General features: G+C 38.3%; 1 protein-coding gene across 2 annotated transcripts in view; it reads right to left on the minus strand.

Annotated features, from left to right (window-relative positions):
- LOC116685998 (serine protease inhibitor Kazal-type 1-like) overlaps nt 1–17,518 on the minus strand; it is a 28,819-nt gene extending 11,301 nt beyond the window's left edge. Inside the window, exons 1-4 of one of the 2 annotated variants that reach the window (XM_032510924.1) lie at nt 17,350–17,518; nt 15,753–15,802; nt 14,365–14,474; nt 10,609–10,691 (exon numbers count right to left, since the gene is read on the minus strand). In XM_032510924.1, the coding sequence (XP_032366815.1) occupies nt 10,640–10,691; nt 14,365–14,474; nt 15,753–15,802; nt 17,350–17,461 (324 nt within the window). In that variant the 5' untranslated portion in view covers nt 17,462–17,518 and the 3' untranslated portion in view covers nt 10,609–10,639. Of the gene's footprint in view, nt 1–10,531; nt 10,692–14,364; nt 14,475–15,752; nt 15,803–17,349 lie in introns of those variants that run through there. The other variant, XM_032510923.1, reaches the window with a different exon arrangement.
- Between the last annotated feature and the right edge of the window lie 326 nt (nt 17,519–17,844).

The raw sequence follows: 17,844 nt of genomic DNA on the forward strand, positions 1-17,844 counted from the left end.
TCCCCCTATTACGAAGTATTTTTCAAATAATAGCCTATTACTGTAAGAAACGAATGGCTTTAATGCTAAGATAACATACTGACACATCTGGAGAAAAAAGAAAAACTGACGTCACTTGTCAGACAAACTCATTGTCAATATGCTATAGCAGAGCTCCTCAACAGGGGGTTCGTCCGGGACCCCTAGGGGGTCCTCAAAGTTACTGCAGGGGGCCCTTCAAAATATTTATGTATGTACTAAAGGCTACTGTATATTGACGTATAGCCTAACATTCCAGAAGTATTTCGCAATTCAGACCATCAGCAGACTCACTTCAATTTCCTTCGATGGACTTATCTCACCCCTGTGAACCTGCACCACATAAAAAAATAACAGAACGCCATGCACTTTCTGCCCAATAAAAGCATACGTAGGTATGTACGTATCTTCATATGATCTAATTTAATTTAATAAAGATGTAAAGTTACTGGGCTTGTTGCTGCCAATGTCTTGATTCTGAATGAACTGTCAGTCTTTCAGCTGTCTCAAAAATGGGCTGTAGGCCTGTATTTGCTGGACTTACAGCTGCGACGGAAATTATTGCAACCCAGTGGAAACCACCTCACCACCTCTCTTTTTTTTTTTTTAAAGATTATTTTTTGGGACCTTTATTTTTTAACAGGACAGTTAGGTGAGACATTCAGGAATTTGTCACAGGTTGGACTCAAACACCAGACCTCTGCATGGAGGCACAAAACTCTCATTACATGTGCGCCTGCTTTACCACTGATCCAACCTGGGCACCCTCATGACCTTTCTGTTCATGCATGGACCCTTTTCTTCCTGGATGTAGTTTATATGGAACTATCTACTGCACACATTCATGGAGCGCCAGGAAGGACTCTGGACACTTGGCTGAGCGTTGCAGAGACACTGAGGTCCGGGCTGTAGCCTTGTGCTACAGCCTTTGCAGTGGCTTGTGCAGGTGTTCTGTCCCTTGTCTTGCATGTGTTGTTTTGTCTTCCCTACTTTCCGTCCATCCTCTGTTTTTTGGTCCTGGGTTCCCTGCTCCGTCTATTTCAGTTAAGGGGTACTTGGTTTAAAAAACGTTGAATAACCCTTTCTTATAGCCTACTCTGAGCATGTTTAATGTTGCTATTAGCAACTGCTCTCTGAGAAATTCAAAACATTAATTCAATATTGATGGATCTAGACACTTATCTTACCTCCAAAAAAATAGCAAAAAACTATGAAATGCATAAAATATACATATTTAATGCATAGTGTCACAAACACATGAATCTAAATGCACTTTGTGACATTCACTGGTAAACAGTCTAAATCATGGGTCTCAAACTCGCGGCCCGGGGGCCTACTGCGGCCCGCGGGATGATATTTTGTGGCCCCCTACTTGACATCAAAGTTAAGTGTTAGTGCGGCCCGCGCGTTCTGAAACTTTTTGTCATTGCGCATGTCACTTATGGGCTATAGTAGTCTCCTGACAGCGGCGTAACCGTTGTCAAGCTAGCTAAGTACCCTTTGCGGCAAATGCCTGAGGTTTGACAATGTGATATCTGTTGTTGTGAAATCCACCAACCATATCAGATCTAGGGGTTTAAAGCACCGGCAGTTCCGCACCTTTTTTGAGGAAATAGGTTTTTTTTGGAATACTTGATGCGGCCCTGCCAAACCCAGACTCTACTTGCAGCGGCCCCCAAGTAAATGGAGTTTGAGACCCCTGGTCTAAATCCTCTTTTAGAATATAGGCCTACTTCAGAAACATACATATTGTATGTTTTATTTAGTTTTTCTTTGTCTTTACAATATTTTCAGATTACTGCAAAATGCTGCTTCTAAATTATGCAAGTTGTAATGAGTGATTATAACATAGCATGCTGTATGAATTGTCCACAATATGTTCTTCTTACATCATTTCTAAAACAACATATCCTGTTCCACCCTCCCTACTTCCACTTCCATATTCCAGGAGCGGAGATAGGATTATTGACCTGCTGGCAGCAGTTTGGGGTTAATATTAGGTTATAATTAACAAATACTCATAACAGTTTGCCAGTATGGGCCATCATTATGTTTAACATCTGCGCCAAAATAATAGGGTAACGTTACCATTATATTACCCATGTTGTAGTTGACGTTTACCACTCAATATCACTAATGCTATTTTGCAGTTACGTTAGCTGTAGGTTAAGGCTGTATACTATCACCCAATCATAATGCTTTGTCCTAGTTTATGTACATGTTTGTTATTGTTTTGGCGATTAAGCTTACAAACGTTAGCTTTTTTTTAGCCAGTAGCCTCTTTTGCTATAGCGAACAAACTGTTAAAAAACAAGATAAGATAAGGTAGACTTTATTAATCCCCCACTGGAGAATGTCCTGAGCTACAGCAGCTCAAAAGAAATGTACACACATCAGAATAACACAAATACACACACATTAAAGAGACATAGGGGAAACAATATACAGAAAGTATTATAAGAAAAAGAAAAAATAGATTTTAGTATGTATACATACATATTTACACAACACCCTTATATAAACAGACTGTATACACACAATAGGGGCGGCTGTGGCTCAGTGGTAGAGCTGCCAATTGGAAGGTTGGTGGTTCGATCCCTGGCCCTGTAGTCTCATGTCGAAGTGTCCTTGGGCAAGACACTGAACCCCAAGTTGCTGCGCATCGGAGTGTGAATGTGTGTGAATGTTTATCTGATGAGCAGGTGGCACCTTGTACGGCAGCCCTGGCCACAGTGTATGAATGTGTGTGAATGGTGAATGTTTCCTGTAGATGTAAAAGCGCTTTGAGCAGTTGTTAAGACTGGAAAAGCGCTATATAAATACAGCACATTTACATTTATACAGATGAATAAGGTGCAGAAGAATTGATTGAGCTCGATAGACCACGCAGTAAAAATTATAATATGATCATAAACATTGCATCAAGAATAGTGCTTTTCACTGATTAGTCACGGGAAGTGAAACGTCATTTTCTGCAACGTGGTGCAACCAACAACAACACTTTAATATCAAAATAACTTGTTTTTTCTCGTTTTGTGTGATAGTTGATAATGTAAAGCATAACTCAATGGGTTGAGTGGACCTATGTCTTTGACCATATAGCTTAGTTTGGTTTTTGGAATACTCTGAAAACACTGGATGAAACTATTACATCTTAATCCTAAAACAGAAGCACTGACAAAGGAAGTGGTGTCTTATATCCCTTCAATATTACAAGATGTTCCCCTCTATCACCCCTTCTGTGTCCATGTTAGCTATTGAAGCAATAGCAATTAGATCTTGTAGGCAAATACTACAATTGCCAACATAGGCCATAAAATAACTCTTTTTGCTGATGACTTAATTTTATTTTTTAAAACCATTAAACACATCCATACCAGCACTGTTAGATCTAATTGGCCTGTTAGTATGTCCGGATATAAAGTAAATGCTTCAAAATCATCACTAATGCTGCTTAATGGAAATTAAAGAGAATATATAAACCAATATTTACTTTCAAAAGCTCATCTGATTTTACATATTCGGGTATCAAAATAACATCTCATTTAGAGACTACAGCACCAAACTATGTGATAATTATGCCCTTACCTATATCCGTGATAAGGAGAATAAATGTATTAAGAATTAACATATTGCCTAAATTCATGTATTTATTTTTAAAATATCCCTCTCGCGCCACCTGCCGGAATGATTAGAAACTCACAGCACTCGTCTGAAAATGTACATGGAAAAGAAAATAAATCTGCCTATCTCTGCTATATCTTCCAATTTATAGTAGGGGGCTGAAATGTCCAAATCTTTATTGGTACTATTTGGCAACACAATTGAGAACTATAATGTTCAATTTTTCTTCTGGAGATGCTCCATCTTGGATAGACTGAGTCATGCTCCTGGTTTTTAACAGTCTATGATGTGTACCTGTATTCAGCCAAGCTAAAGTACTTAAGAACACTGTGATGGCCGCACTAGCAGCCACACATGGTGGTAACTCGCTTTTGTTTTGAGCACATTATACAAAATAAATAACTGAACACACATTTAGTTTTACAAACTGTTTATTAGTTATTTGACTTAGTTTCTATTCAGGTGCACACATTTAGTTTACTTTGTCAATTTAGCTAATGTTGGGTTCATTATTTCTAAGTTATATTTTGTGAATTAATACCTTTTTCCTTTGAGTTGCCAGTTCCGGGGAAGTTGCCGTTGGAGGTTGTTGGTGGAAAGACAAAAGGACCTCCAATTGATTGGAAGCTGTTTAAATGGGGGGAAAGGATAATTGGATTGCACCATGTTTCCCCATGTCATGGGGGTGGCAGAGGAGTTTACTTTTGAGTTGTTCTTTTCTTTGTTAGTTATATTTATAGTTGGTTATGATTATTTGGTCAATTTATCCTTTGTTTATATTAGGTAGTATTGGGTTAAGATAAGTTGTAGTCATTTTGGTTTGGTTATTTATGGTGTTAGTCTATTCCCCCCCTTTGTGTCAGAATGGCCTTGTCAGCCACTATATATGTTTCCCTCATGTCTCAGTATGGAGGTCTGTTTGATTATGTTACCTGAGTTAAAGTTCTGTTAAGTTGACCTCTTTTATGGGCCCAGGACTTTCTGTTTTTGGAAAATTTGATTGTTTTGTTTTTGTAAATAAAAACTTGCAGTTTTTGGAAAATGTACCTAGTGACTCCTCGTGCCTGCTAGCTTGGTCCCTCACAAACACACTGCTCATGTTATTGTTCTTAATATGGTTAATGTATGGTATGAGGTAAAGAATATATGAACATATTGGACTCTGTCCCGATCCAGTCCAATGTGGAGCAATGTTTTATTTAAACCAGGCAAGCTGTTTGCAGGATTCCAGATATGGGCAAAGAAAGGAATAAGTAAACTAGGCAACCTCTTTAAAGAAGGGGGTTAAATGACTTTTGAAGAAATATCACTAATGTTAAACATTCCAAGGAAACACATTTTTTTTGAATATGTCCAAGTGAGGAACTTCTATAAAAAAACAATCAGTTGGGATTCCTGCACTCTCATTCCCAGAAGAAATTATAACAAACAATTGCAATGAGTACGGTTTGATTTCATCATTATACAACTGGCTTGCATCTGGCTCTAAAGAAACATATACTGTATACAGAGGGCCGACTTAAAAGAGGACATTTCAGAAAACGATTGGAAGAAAACTTGTAACACATCACAGAAAAAAAAAGAAAACTCCAATTCAAAGCTACTACTGTTGAGATCTATGTGACGTTGGACCCCTAGGCAGAGGACAGGAGCTGGTTGGGAAGTGCAAAAGTGCTCAAGCAGGAGCAGTGGTGGCAGGGAGCTGGTCGGCTGGAGATGTCCTCAGAGTGGACAAACATGTGTAGAAACACAGGTGCTGCATCGACAGCGCGACCCACTTCTAGAGCTGCTTACACAAAACATCCAACGGTAAGTCAATGGGAAAAGGTCAGATGCAAAATAATACCGTCACTGGTAGTAACTCAAGGGAACAAGCAATGCAGAGTGCTAACCAACACATTATATGGCAACGGAGGCTCATATGGAGTGGGTGATGAGGTGAGTGGAAGCAGGTGCCTCCTCTGTTGCCGGGAGACGCCAGACACGCCCCTTGCCACGCACAAACAGGATCATAGCAACTCCAATATAAGTTACTGATGCAGACATACACAACTCCTGTTAAATTGAACAAATACAACAGTAATACACCTGACCTTTGTTTTAAATGCACTGAGGGTAAAGGAGCATTTATGCACTGTGTCTGGGAGTTGTAAAAAGTGAATTTCCCATCCAGGCCTGGGGCTCACATTCTATTATTGTTTGATAAAGTCCTTTTTGGGCTTTAACTTTTAATAGGACTTACGATAACCTCTTTTATTTCCGATTTATGTTAATGATTTGTGTAAAGTTTCCAACGTTGTGTGGAATCTATGCCGGACGTGGAGACACGTACAGACCCTACGCTGGAGCCGGATGTGCACCTTTTGAAAAATGCAACTACAGGTCGCTCACGGCAATCTTAAATATCTGGTTTCAACAATCAATAAGGAACTGGATAAGCTTTCTGTGTGGCTTGAAGCAAACACATTGTCTTTGAATGTAAAAAAAAAGAAAAAAATTACAATGAGTAACAAGGATGTAGAGGTGATCATTTATAATTTGTTTATTGACATCTGTTATATTTCTAGTTATAACAAATGATGAAAAACTGGGAAACCCCACATTAACCACATTTCATCTAAAATAGCCAGAAATATTGTTTAAAGATTCAAACCGGACATTACTTATATGTGTAATTTCTGTGGACTAGAACAGAGTGTGTTCCATCTATATCTTTAATGTGTATATGTAAGAATGTTCTGGATGGAGGTAGACACATTTCTAAAAATGAAACTTAAATGAATATTGATATAAATATGTTTACGGTAATGCTATATCTTTGTCAAGATAAGATTGAAAATAACATGATTTATATTGTACAACTATTTATTATTTTTGGTAAATTTCACATCCATTAGAAGAAATGATAAGGAACCAAGCCAACTTTCCTGCACTTTTTTAATGAATTTCAACGACATAACACTCTTTTATTTAATATTAAAAGCTAAAAGCCATTAAGACCTTTAAGTCCTTAAATCAATATCATTTAAAATGACATGATACATGCTCTGGCATTATGAAATGTAAATTTTTATATTTTTGATTGGTATTGTTTTTTCTTTTGTTCATTTTTTGTAATGTCAATTCTACGTATCCGTTTGAACTTTTGTGTATGAACTTTTGTACAATAAGGAATTGGAAAAAACAACAACCTTGGACTTGAGTCGACTGGAGTTTGATGATTTTGTTAAGCCCATAACCGAACAAAACTAAACAAATGGGAGTGAAGAAAATGAGATACCATAAGGATCTGTAATTGGATCTGTTTAAAGGATACGTCCTTTTTAAGTGATATTGTGACAATGAAGAAGGGATAGTCTGGCCTATTCACCTGCTCAGAAGCCTGATTTGTGCAGTGTCTTTAAGATGGGTCTCTCGTTAAAAAAAACAGCCGAGATGGATTTAAGATAAGAAAAGATTTAGCCTCGTCTAACTGAATGGTTTAATCCTCAAACAGTATGTTAAAAGAAATCCATTATTTACCATCTTTGACATACAGTGTTTGGAAACAGGATCCTACCACCCCTGTCTCACTTTAAATAAAAAACCACATGTCTAGTTGTTCTCAAAGGGAGAAGAAAAAGGGAATACGAGGAAAATCGGGGTAAAGAGATATGTCCCAACCTGGAGTTGAAGGCAAGGCAAGGCAGCTTTATCAGAATAGCAATTTAAAAACAACTACAACAATTACAACATTTAAAACAGATAAAATATGAGAATAGAAGTTACAGTGCAGATTAATTAAACATTAAACAGCAGTTAAAAACAATTCAAAACATAAAGGAAGCAGATAAAATATAAGATTTCAGGCAGCTGGTACGGGACAACGTACAAGCTATTACCGGCCCGACTTTTGAATTCTCTTTGTGCTTATGTAGCTTATCATTCAGTTTCAACAATGCAACTTCAGTATAAGAAATGAAAAAATAATTTAAAGAAAGGCAACATAAAATAGAAAACAACTGAGAGTTGTGGTGGACCTGCAGTTTTCTGGGAGGTTGTTTCAGATATGTGGAACTAAAAAACTAAAAGCTGCTTCCCCCTGTTTAGTTCTGACTCTGGGGACAGAAAGCAGACGTGTCCCAGATGACCTGAGAGGTCTGGGGGGGTCATAGTGTAGTAGCAGATGTAGTGTAAGAAATATATTTTGACCCTAAACCATTTAGCGATTTAGTAAACAGCCCAAAGTATTGTGAAATCAATTCTTTGAGACACAGGAAGCCAGTGTAAAGACTTCAGAACTGGAGTGATGTGATCCAGTCTCTTGGTCTTAGTGAGGACTCGAGCAGCAGCGTTCTGAATCAGCTGCAGCTGTCTGATTGATTTTTTAGGGAGACCTGTAAAGACCCCGTTACAGTAGTCAAGTCTACTGAAGATAAAGGCATGGACAAGTTTTTCCAAATCCTGTTGACACATAAGTCCTTTAACTCTTGATATATTCTTAAGGTGATAGTAGGCTGACTTTGTAATTGTCTTAATGTGGCTGTTAAAGTTCAGGTCTGAGTCCATGACTACACCAAGATTTCTGGCTTTGTCTGTTGTTTTTAACATTGTTCTTTGAAGCTGAGCGCAGACTTTTAATCATTCCTCTTTGGCTCCTCCGTTTTTCCTTCATTTAATTTAAGAAAGTTCTGGCACATCCAGTCGTTAATTTGTTCAATGCCCTTGGTCAGTTTCAGTATTGGACTATAGTCCCATGCATGGGCGTAAATCTCATCTAACAGTTGGGGGGGACAAAAAACCTAACATTTCGGAAGAGCAATTTTTGAAGGAGAAACAAATAATACAGCAAAAATTATACTAGTAGAGGATATGTGTAGACAGAGGAAAGCCTTAGCATGGAGACTGTACCATCATCCTTCTTTTCAGTATTTCTCTTGATTCAATGAAAAAGCTGACTAAAGTGACCAAAACACTCTTCTTTAAAACCATTTATTTATTTTTAAGATTACAATCAAGCCACAAAAATACCTTAAAACATAATGACTTATTTTGAAAAAGTGACCCCATATAATAGAAATCCAATGCTTTAGTACACTTGTTAAATTAGCTGATCATAATAGAAATTAGTGAGCCACTGGTAAAGCTCATTTGCTAACCCTGATATACACACCTCCAAACATATGAACTAAGCTCAACACACTTACCTGGGACTCTGCACCTGACTGTCCCTCGTCTCCCTGTTCCTAATCTGAGACTCTGCACCTGACTGTCCCTGGTCTCCCTGTTCCTTACCATAAACTCTACACCTGGCTGTCTGGACTTATTGTGCTTATTTGGCGTTTTGGTGTACTGAAAAAGGATCTTATGTCTGTTTTTCATTTATGTCATTTTATCCGGGCAACAACAACACAAATCTTTAACGTCAGATGTCTAAATATGAGTTAGATGCATAGGTTCACCATGAGATCATATTATAATTACAGTAGGTTATAATAATAGTAGGTTTTGTCTGGGACAGAGGATATATATTTAACTGCAGCAAACCTACTGATCAGCCACCTAACATTATATTAACCAATTGCCATGTTAACGTTAGTTGTAGTGGATGCATTCCTATCCAACAAGCTATTAAACAAGCTAGTTAATGTTACATTTTATTACTTTAACATAGCAAACTTTTTTTGTCATGACTAATTTATTAATTACACAGCATCATTTCTATTTGAGAAAAGAACAACTTCATCTGATGTTTAATGTTAATAATATTGCCTTGAACAACCTAGTCTACTTACTACATAACTAACGTTACTACCATAGACTGTATATTTATTAACATTAACGGTCTATGGTTACTACCAATATTCCAAGTGCTCTCATTCTCTGCTAGCCGGACTTGTGCATAAAGCAGGCAGAGGCCCAAACCACTGTGACACAAGGAAGGGTGGGGGACTAAAAGCATTTCTAAACTTAAAAAGCATTTTTGGGGGTTTGTCTTGTTTTACTACTGATGTTACTTACAAGACACAGCATGGTTTTTAATGATATTTCTAGGGGGAACAAACCTTAGATGGGAGGAGGGGGTCCTGACCCTCTCAACCCCCCTGGGATTTACGCCTATAGTCCCATGGCGATAAGGTTATATGAATTTGTGTATTGTATGCATAACTATGGTAACTTATTTTTGTTGTTTTCCATAATCTCAGCCAGTGGAAGCATGTAGATGTTAAACAGAAGAGGCCCCAGAACAGAGCCTTTGGAAACTCTGCCGTCATAGTTGTATGCTTACATGCATAATTACCTATAGATACAGGGTAATCCCTATTCTTTAAGTAGGATTCAAACCAGTTTAGTACTTAGCCAGATAGGCCAACCCAGTTTCCAAACGATCTAGTAATATGTCATGGTCGATCGTGTCAAATGCAGCTGTGAGATCAGGTAAACTAAGACTGAAATTTTGCCACTATCTGTGTTTAAGTGCATGTCATTAAAGAAGAGCCATATCAGTGCTGTGGTCAAGGTTAAACAGGTTAAGTTAGAAAAAAACAATTCAATGATTTTACTTAAAAATGGAAGGTTTGATATTGGCCTATAGTTGCTCATTACTGATGTGTTTAGATTGAGGTATCTCAAAATGTTGGAACTAATAACACAGCCCTTATTGTAGCATCATTGTTGGTTCTACAATAAGGGTTGTATGGGCAAAACTTAGTAGAGGTATCAGTAGAGTGCAATTCAAAATATAAGTACCCCTCATACCGTATTTTCTGATTGGTCTAAACTGGTGTATACATAGCCAGGGTGTTTGAGTACTAAAGGATAAAAGAGAGATCACACATGGAGGTCAAGGTGTGTTATATTTACCAGAATTAATATCATGTCCATGAGATGAATACAAGAAGACAGGGGACATGTTGCCGTATGTAACTTTATTGATAAGGCAAGATACAGGGAATGGATATTACATAGCCAGAGGTGTGTGTGTGTATGTGTGTGTGTCAATGGGCACCACAGTCCGCTAAGGAGGGCACTCCCCTTTGCTTGCCACTTTGACATTCGTCTTTTGGAGGCTGTAAAAAAAAAAGAAGAAAAAAAAAAGAACGAAACATTAAAAACAGTACATCAGAACAGCATTTGGGTTTTTCATATGTGTGCATGTCCACATGTGTATGTGTATGGGGGTATTCTAATAATATTGCAATAATAGCAAGCAAAAACAGGCATAGACGTTTTAAAGACTTTTCAATAGAGGAGTGACCGGCAGTTCTTTAGCACTGCAATCAGTGTCACAGTGTCTGCTGAAACACAGATCCCATAAATTAAATATTCTGTTTGTGTCTAATATTATTGCAATGGATGTATGTGATTATCATCTGTATTTGATTATCGGGGGTTTGTTAGCATTAGCGTCAAGCCTGTTTCTGTAAAACAAATTCATATTATTTAACATTTGAGCATGCAGGGAACAAACACAATATCATTAACAGAGTAAAAGGTCTAGAAGGTATATGGAGTATACCCACTAGGAAAGGTCAACGATTTCCATGTACCCACTTACCAAAGTGCAAGGCTAACATTACGTAACTGATTGTTTTGTAGGAGAACTTTCACACTAACGTTCAGAAATTCATCTGTCTGGGTTGCGAGTCACCTACAAACAACTACACAGTTGCTTGGTGGTCATTCTCTGCGCAAATTTGAAATTAACTTATGTGAATCACTAAAGTAGATGGATGACTACACTCTCAGTGTTTTGGTAAGCCTGCCCCTGAAGCTTTACTGACGCTTTGGGTGACACTGCAGCTAACGTTAAGGTTACAGAAACTACAGAAAATGAGCCAGATGAGGCTGATGCTTTACGCGGCAACGTTACAAAAAAAACCTATGGGGTTGTTGCTCTGGGACGGACATGTCTAATGTGGAAAGGGAAACAGTTTTAGTACCCTTTGGCTACCAGAGAGGACAAGTTAGCTGGTAGTAAGCTGATGTTAGTTATGGCAATTGCAAACTATAGCTTTCTGATTTATTGACCTTCCACTATAACACAAGTTGCATACTGTGTACAAACTGCTTTAACATAACCTGCAAATATAAAGTTAGCCTAAACCTGACGTTTGGATATTTGACTTGGTAATCAAGTACTTGCTGCAAAAATAACATCAGACATAACGTTAGCTTAGTGTCAGGATCCCACAGTCTCCTCATTCTTCATGCTGATTCCTCACATCTGTATCCCCTTGTTTCTTTGTAAAAGCTCAGTTTCTCAGCTTTAACTTATGGGTTCTTTATATTATTGGTAGTAAATATCACCACATAGCAGCATTTGGGCATTTTTCTGTTGTTTGCTAGCTGACCGAATTGACAAGGAGGAACACTTCACACGATAAAAGTCAATGGAGAGGGAAGAGTAGTTTTCCCTTCTCAGATTGAATGAGCTCTATCTCTATGAGAGTTGCTAAGTGACACATGAAGCCATCAGGGAGCCAATAATTACACAAATGATTGACACTCTTTCCGCATTGTGCTTATGTGGCCTAAACCACTTCAGAATGTGGGATGAGTGAAAAGATTGCATTGTGATGTTCCACAAGGCTCACTGCTTGGACCAATTCTATTTACCTTAGATATGCTTCCTCTAGGCAACATTATTAGGAAACACTCAATTAACTTTCACTGTTATGTGGATAACACCCAATTATGCCTATCAATCAAGCCAGAAACCAGTCAGTTAAACTTTAAGCATCCATTAAATATATAAAAATCATGGATGACCTACAAGTTTCTGATGTTAAACTCAGAAAAAAACTAAACTGGGCCCTAAACACCTCCAGATCTCATTATTTAAAGATGTAGTTACTCTGGATGGTATTGCCCTGGCTTCCAGCACTACTATTAGAAATCTAGGAGGTTTTTTTTGTTGATCAGGATACATCCTTTAACGCTTGTATAAAACAAACCTCAAGAACAGCCTTTTTTCTCCTTCGTAACATTGCCAAAATTAGACACATCCTGTCTCAAAACAATGCTGAAAAACTAGTCCATTCATTTGTTACTTCCAGGCTGGACTACTGTAATTCCTTACTATCAGGTTGCTCAAATAAGTCCCATAAGACTCTCCAGCTGATTCAGAATTTAAAATCCTTTTTCCTGACCTACAAAGTTAAATGGTCAAGCACCATCCTACCTAGAAGAGCTCTTAGAGCCTCATTGTCCCACTAAAGCACTGCGCTCCCAGAATGCAGGGTTACTTGTGGTTCCTTGAGTCTCTAAAAGTAGAATGGGATTCAGAGCCTTCAGCTATCAGATTCCTCTCCTGTGAACCAGCTCCCAGTCTGGGTTTGGGGGGCAGACACCGTCACCACATTTAAGAGGAAACTTAAAACTCTCCTCTTTGATAAAACTTATAGTTAGGGAATGAGGAGTTGCTTTGTTTGCCTAATTTGGAGGGGGAGGGTGTATAGCTGCAGACACGGCACCCCTTCTCTTCATAGTCATCAGATTGTGTGCTATTATACTATCAAGTGCTATTGCACTTCTGGTTAGACCCAAACTGCATTTCGTTGCCTTGTACCTGTACATGTGTAATGACAATAAAGTTGAATCTAATCTAATCTAATCTAATCTAATTTATCTTCCATAGAACTGGCTCAGGTCTGCCTTGGACCAGCTCTTACTATACTGTTGTAGTTCTAGACTGCCGGGGGACTTCCTTTGACACAAGTCCAAGTGGACATTTGCGCCAAATTTGAAGAAACACAGACAGACCCAAAAACAGGAGCCCAATGTCCGGCTGGCGCTGGTCGGGCAACATTATAAAAGCTGGGACAGTGGTGTTTTTTAACCACCAGATGGAGACAAACAGTAATGTTTGGTGACTGTGTTGACTTAAAAATCAAATTACGTTGACATTTAATTAAATCACATTAAATTTGTTGACTAATTTTTAATTTCATAGAGGTTATGGCAAAGTAATTTTAAAGTAGTTCCTGGCAATATATCACATTGGTGTTTTTTCTTTTTCCATTCTTCTAAATAATTGTAACAGAAAAAGTTATGAAAATTATAAGGAAAAACATTTATAAACGAGGCTCATTTACACTCCAAGCAGAGTGCTGCCCTCAGAAATCTAATGATCATGAATGGGTTGGTTGGGTTTATCGTGATCTGACCCAACTCCACGCAGGATTAATAAAAAAAATAGTTCAAACAAATAATAATAACAACATAATGATAATAATACTATGGGCTTTGGCAACATTCAAAATAAAAAATTAAAAAGAGGCGTGGTGAAAATTGAACGTACCAGAATGAAAAAAAAAAAAAAAAATCAACAGTATGTTGCAGATTCACATGCCCACAATAATTGAAGTTGTAGGCTAATCGATAAGTATAAAATACGTCAATTACATGTTGTTGTAAATTGTTATGTGGTCATTAATTGCTCCTTACAGAGGAGCAATATATTTATAAGCTGACTTTTGTCAGTGTGTGTGTGTGTGTGTGAGAAGGTACATGTTACATTGTGTGTATGTGTGAAGGTACATGTTAGATGGTGTGTATGTGTGGAGGTACATGTTACATGGTGTGTGCGTGTGTGGGAAGGTACATGTTACATGGTGTGTGCGTGTGTGGGAAGGTACATGTTACATGGTGTGTATGTGTGGAGGTACATGTTACATGGTGTGTGTGTGTGTGAAGGTACATGTTACATGGTGTGTATGTGATAAAGTACATGTTACATGCCTGTTCAGCTGGCAGAGAACACATTCAGTGCTGTAGGAGCGTCCATCACTGCCACACACTGGATCAAACTCCTTGGTGCAGAGTCCACCTTCATACTTCGCACAGCCAAGCTGGACACAAACACAGGTAGTCACAAGATTATTGATTAGACGCACAGGCATTTAGGTTATTAATGTGTCATTGCATATGATGTCATGTGTCACGACCTGGCTATGGAGCTATGACTAAAGAGACTTTATTGTGGCAGCGATAGAGGAAGTGATGTTTCCTGTTTACTGTACGGGACTCTCACACCGCCTCGAAACCCATTGACGAGTTTGATCGTTTGATGTTTTGTAACAACATATGTGTCATGTCAGGTTTCTTTTCTTCTAAAGTCGAGTCAGTCTCAACATTTTGCCGCAGGCCAATGCGGTTTTTCTGCAACCTCCTGGTTTGACCTCCACCGCAATCTACACACACTACCACTCAAAATGAATGGACAAACCTGCGTTCTTGTCCCACTGCCGGACGGCCAACTCAGGCAGTGTGAATGCAGGCTTATGATGTCATATCAAATGCTCTCACATCATGTGATAATTGGGACATTTAGACGTAAGAAATAGACTACAGTCTAGGTCTACAAGTACAGAAAGCCACTTCACTGGAGGTCTTGGTCTTCACACCAAATGAGGCCACTGGGGATGCCAGGGAAAAAAAACCTTAGCGGCCGTGCCTTTCATCACGCTGCAGTGGCCAATCATGTGACCGGCACTCAGACTAAACATAATTTGGCATTCTGCACCAGTTTAAAACCAACAGTAATGATAGGTCTCATATCCTCGTTAGTTATTAAAAGAAGTTTAGATTAAATTTAATTTTTTGATGCAGGCGGACTATGACTTGTAGGAACAGGCACGCCAGCAGCACAACTGACCACAATGAAGATACAAATGGGCAATTTGCACTGATTGCCGCAACACTTTTCTTTATTTTAGTTCAGACCATGTAGGGTTCAATATGATCTGTGATGATTCGAGCCAACTAGTAACAGTTACTTGGGTTATTTAATCAGAAATTCTAATTGAGATCAAGATCTCTTTTGCGATAGAGACCCGAGAATAAATGGCACACAGTTCCATACATCAGTTGCCAGTTTATCAGGTACACCTAGCTTCACCTACTGCAGTCCAATAAAACGTCGTCATGTCGTCGTCATGGCCTCAGTAAAATACCCTGCTAAAATGAAGTCATGGCACTGTCAAATTCTGCAACAGTGACAGCAGTTTAGGGTACACTCAGAAAATCAACCCTTTAAAAGTGGTAATCAAACCGCCTTTTTTCCCCCATCTGTTAACCAGGAGTCAAAATAAAAAATTACAGAATCAGATCCCCCCCAGAAGTCTCACCTTTTCGGTTTCAGCCTGAGGGCCCACAGTCCCATCCCCCTGGGAAAGGACTGACACACACACACACACACACACACACACAGTTTATCAAACACCTTTGTACTTCTATATTTGCAAGAACCCGCATTGACATATAAAACTTTCCCTAGCCCAGGCCTAATCTTAACCCTCACAACTACAACCATTACTCTAAACGTATTAACCTAAACCGAATTCTAACCTGACTCACTTTGTAAAAATGCTCTTATACCTAATAAGCACACTAGCACCCTCTCCCTCACCCCTCACAGGCTGGTTACATTCTTACATGTAACCTGCCTTTGTCCAGAGGAATGTTGCCATGCCAAGTCTCATGTTCCTCTAAGCTTCCTTTTGTTTTGCTTTTGTTTTCTGGGGAAACAATGTTGAAACTCAAGGGGCTACTTTTGGCTGAGAATAAAAACTGTACAAGGACTAAATATCAGGCAACAGCATCATAAACAACTTTGCTCCTGGTACACCATGGTCTGGCATTGATAGTATTGACTTCTGTCGGTTGACCTCTTTTACTAAAACGCTAGGGTACAAACTGTTGTGGGAAACTCAGCACCCTGTCATTGTTATCAGTTTCTATGGTTAGGCGTCATAATAGTCTGGTCTTTACATGCCATTTTCCAGTATCAATGTTATCTGTATGCTATTTGATTGGTTAACCAGGAAGGCTGCTTAAACCAGTTTCAATCAGCCATGGGAAGATGCCATCTGAACCCCAGAATTAGGTAATCCTTTTTATTTTTTTAAACTGAGAAAACATGACCTATCACAATGATGGCGTTATGGCACAAGTTTCATGACACATGTATTTTTTACTTTTATTTCTTTTATAAGAAAAACCCATGAATTACATCCGTTTGATATGACAGATGGTTTTTACAACATCAAGATGTGCACTATCCTTAGGTATTTCCATCTTATTTATAGCCTTTTCTTTTTTTGTTGTTGTTGCATTTTTACATTTAAAGAAGTTAGTAGTTAGTAGGTTAGGTTCGCATTACAGTCTCTGAACACTGCACTGACAACAAAAATCTCATTAAATCATTTTGTCTCTAAATGAGTCCTAAAAAATCGTATCTTTAAAAAAAAAATAAGAGTGATAATATTAAATCTTTTTTCAATACTTTAATTTTTTGTCATTTTTTTCGACAATGATGCAGTGTTCTACTTTATGCTGTGCATTTTCTGAGTCATTTCTAGACAAAAGGGAAAAAAATGTAATGTTCGCAACACTGCTTTTAGCTCCTATCATTTAACACAAAGGAAACATTTTGACCCTACTGGGTCTTTTTCAGGCAAATGGATTAAATTGTCTTAAATTATGGGAGCTAAAAGCAGTGGACATTACATTCTTTCACTTTAGTATTTCTCATTTTTCCTGTACTTGCCAGAAGGTATCATGTGCACACAATTACTTTTAAGTCATTTGTAGACAAACCTGTTTGACAGTGGAACATTTCCAACACATTGATTTGTTTCTGCTTTAAAGGCACAACGTGTTTGATGCCAAATCTGCAACTAAAATCGGTGTTAAATCATTACATTATGCTGTTTATGAACTTACCAGAGACAGAGAGCAGCAGAACAGAACAGAGCAGGACAGTCAGCTTCATGATGTCTTCTGTGTGTGTGTGGACAAGTGTCTGTTGGCAGCAGGTGTTAGTATCACACATCATGTTTACCTTTTATACAACACCTGTTGAGCTGGCTGCATCTGTCCTCTGATTGGCTGTGTTGTAAAGGTCAGGTGATACTCGCCAGATCATCTGATCAAGATAACATGACTGGAATGCAAAAGAATAAAAAGCCAGGAAAAAAAACAAATACCCAGTTATATCTGCAGGCAAAAATATAGTATTATAGTGTTAGTTTTTAGTACGAACAGAGGTAATATAATCAACATGTGACACACACTGCATCACACACATTTGGATAGATGTGTGAAGAAAATGTACTGGAAGTTCATCTTTTAAGATAAATAAACAGTAATTAGGCATATTATATATATATATATACGGTAATGTACTGCGCACCATACTATACAATCATGGCTCCAGTG

This window comes from Etheostoma spectabile, unplaced genomic scaffold, assembly GCF_008692095.1.
Source record: "Etheostoma spectabile isolate EspeVRDwgs_2016 unplaced genomic scaffold, UIUC_Espe_1.0 scaffold280, whole genome shotgun sequence".
Classification (NCBI taxonomy): domain Eukaryota; kingdom Metazoa; phylum Chordata; class Actinopteri; order Perciformes; family Percidae; genus Etheostoma; species Etheostoma spectabile.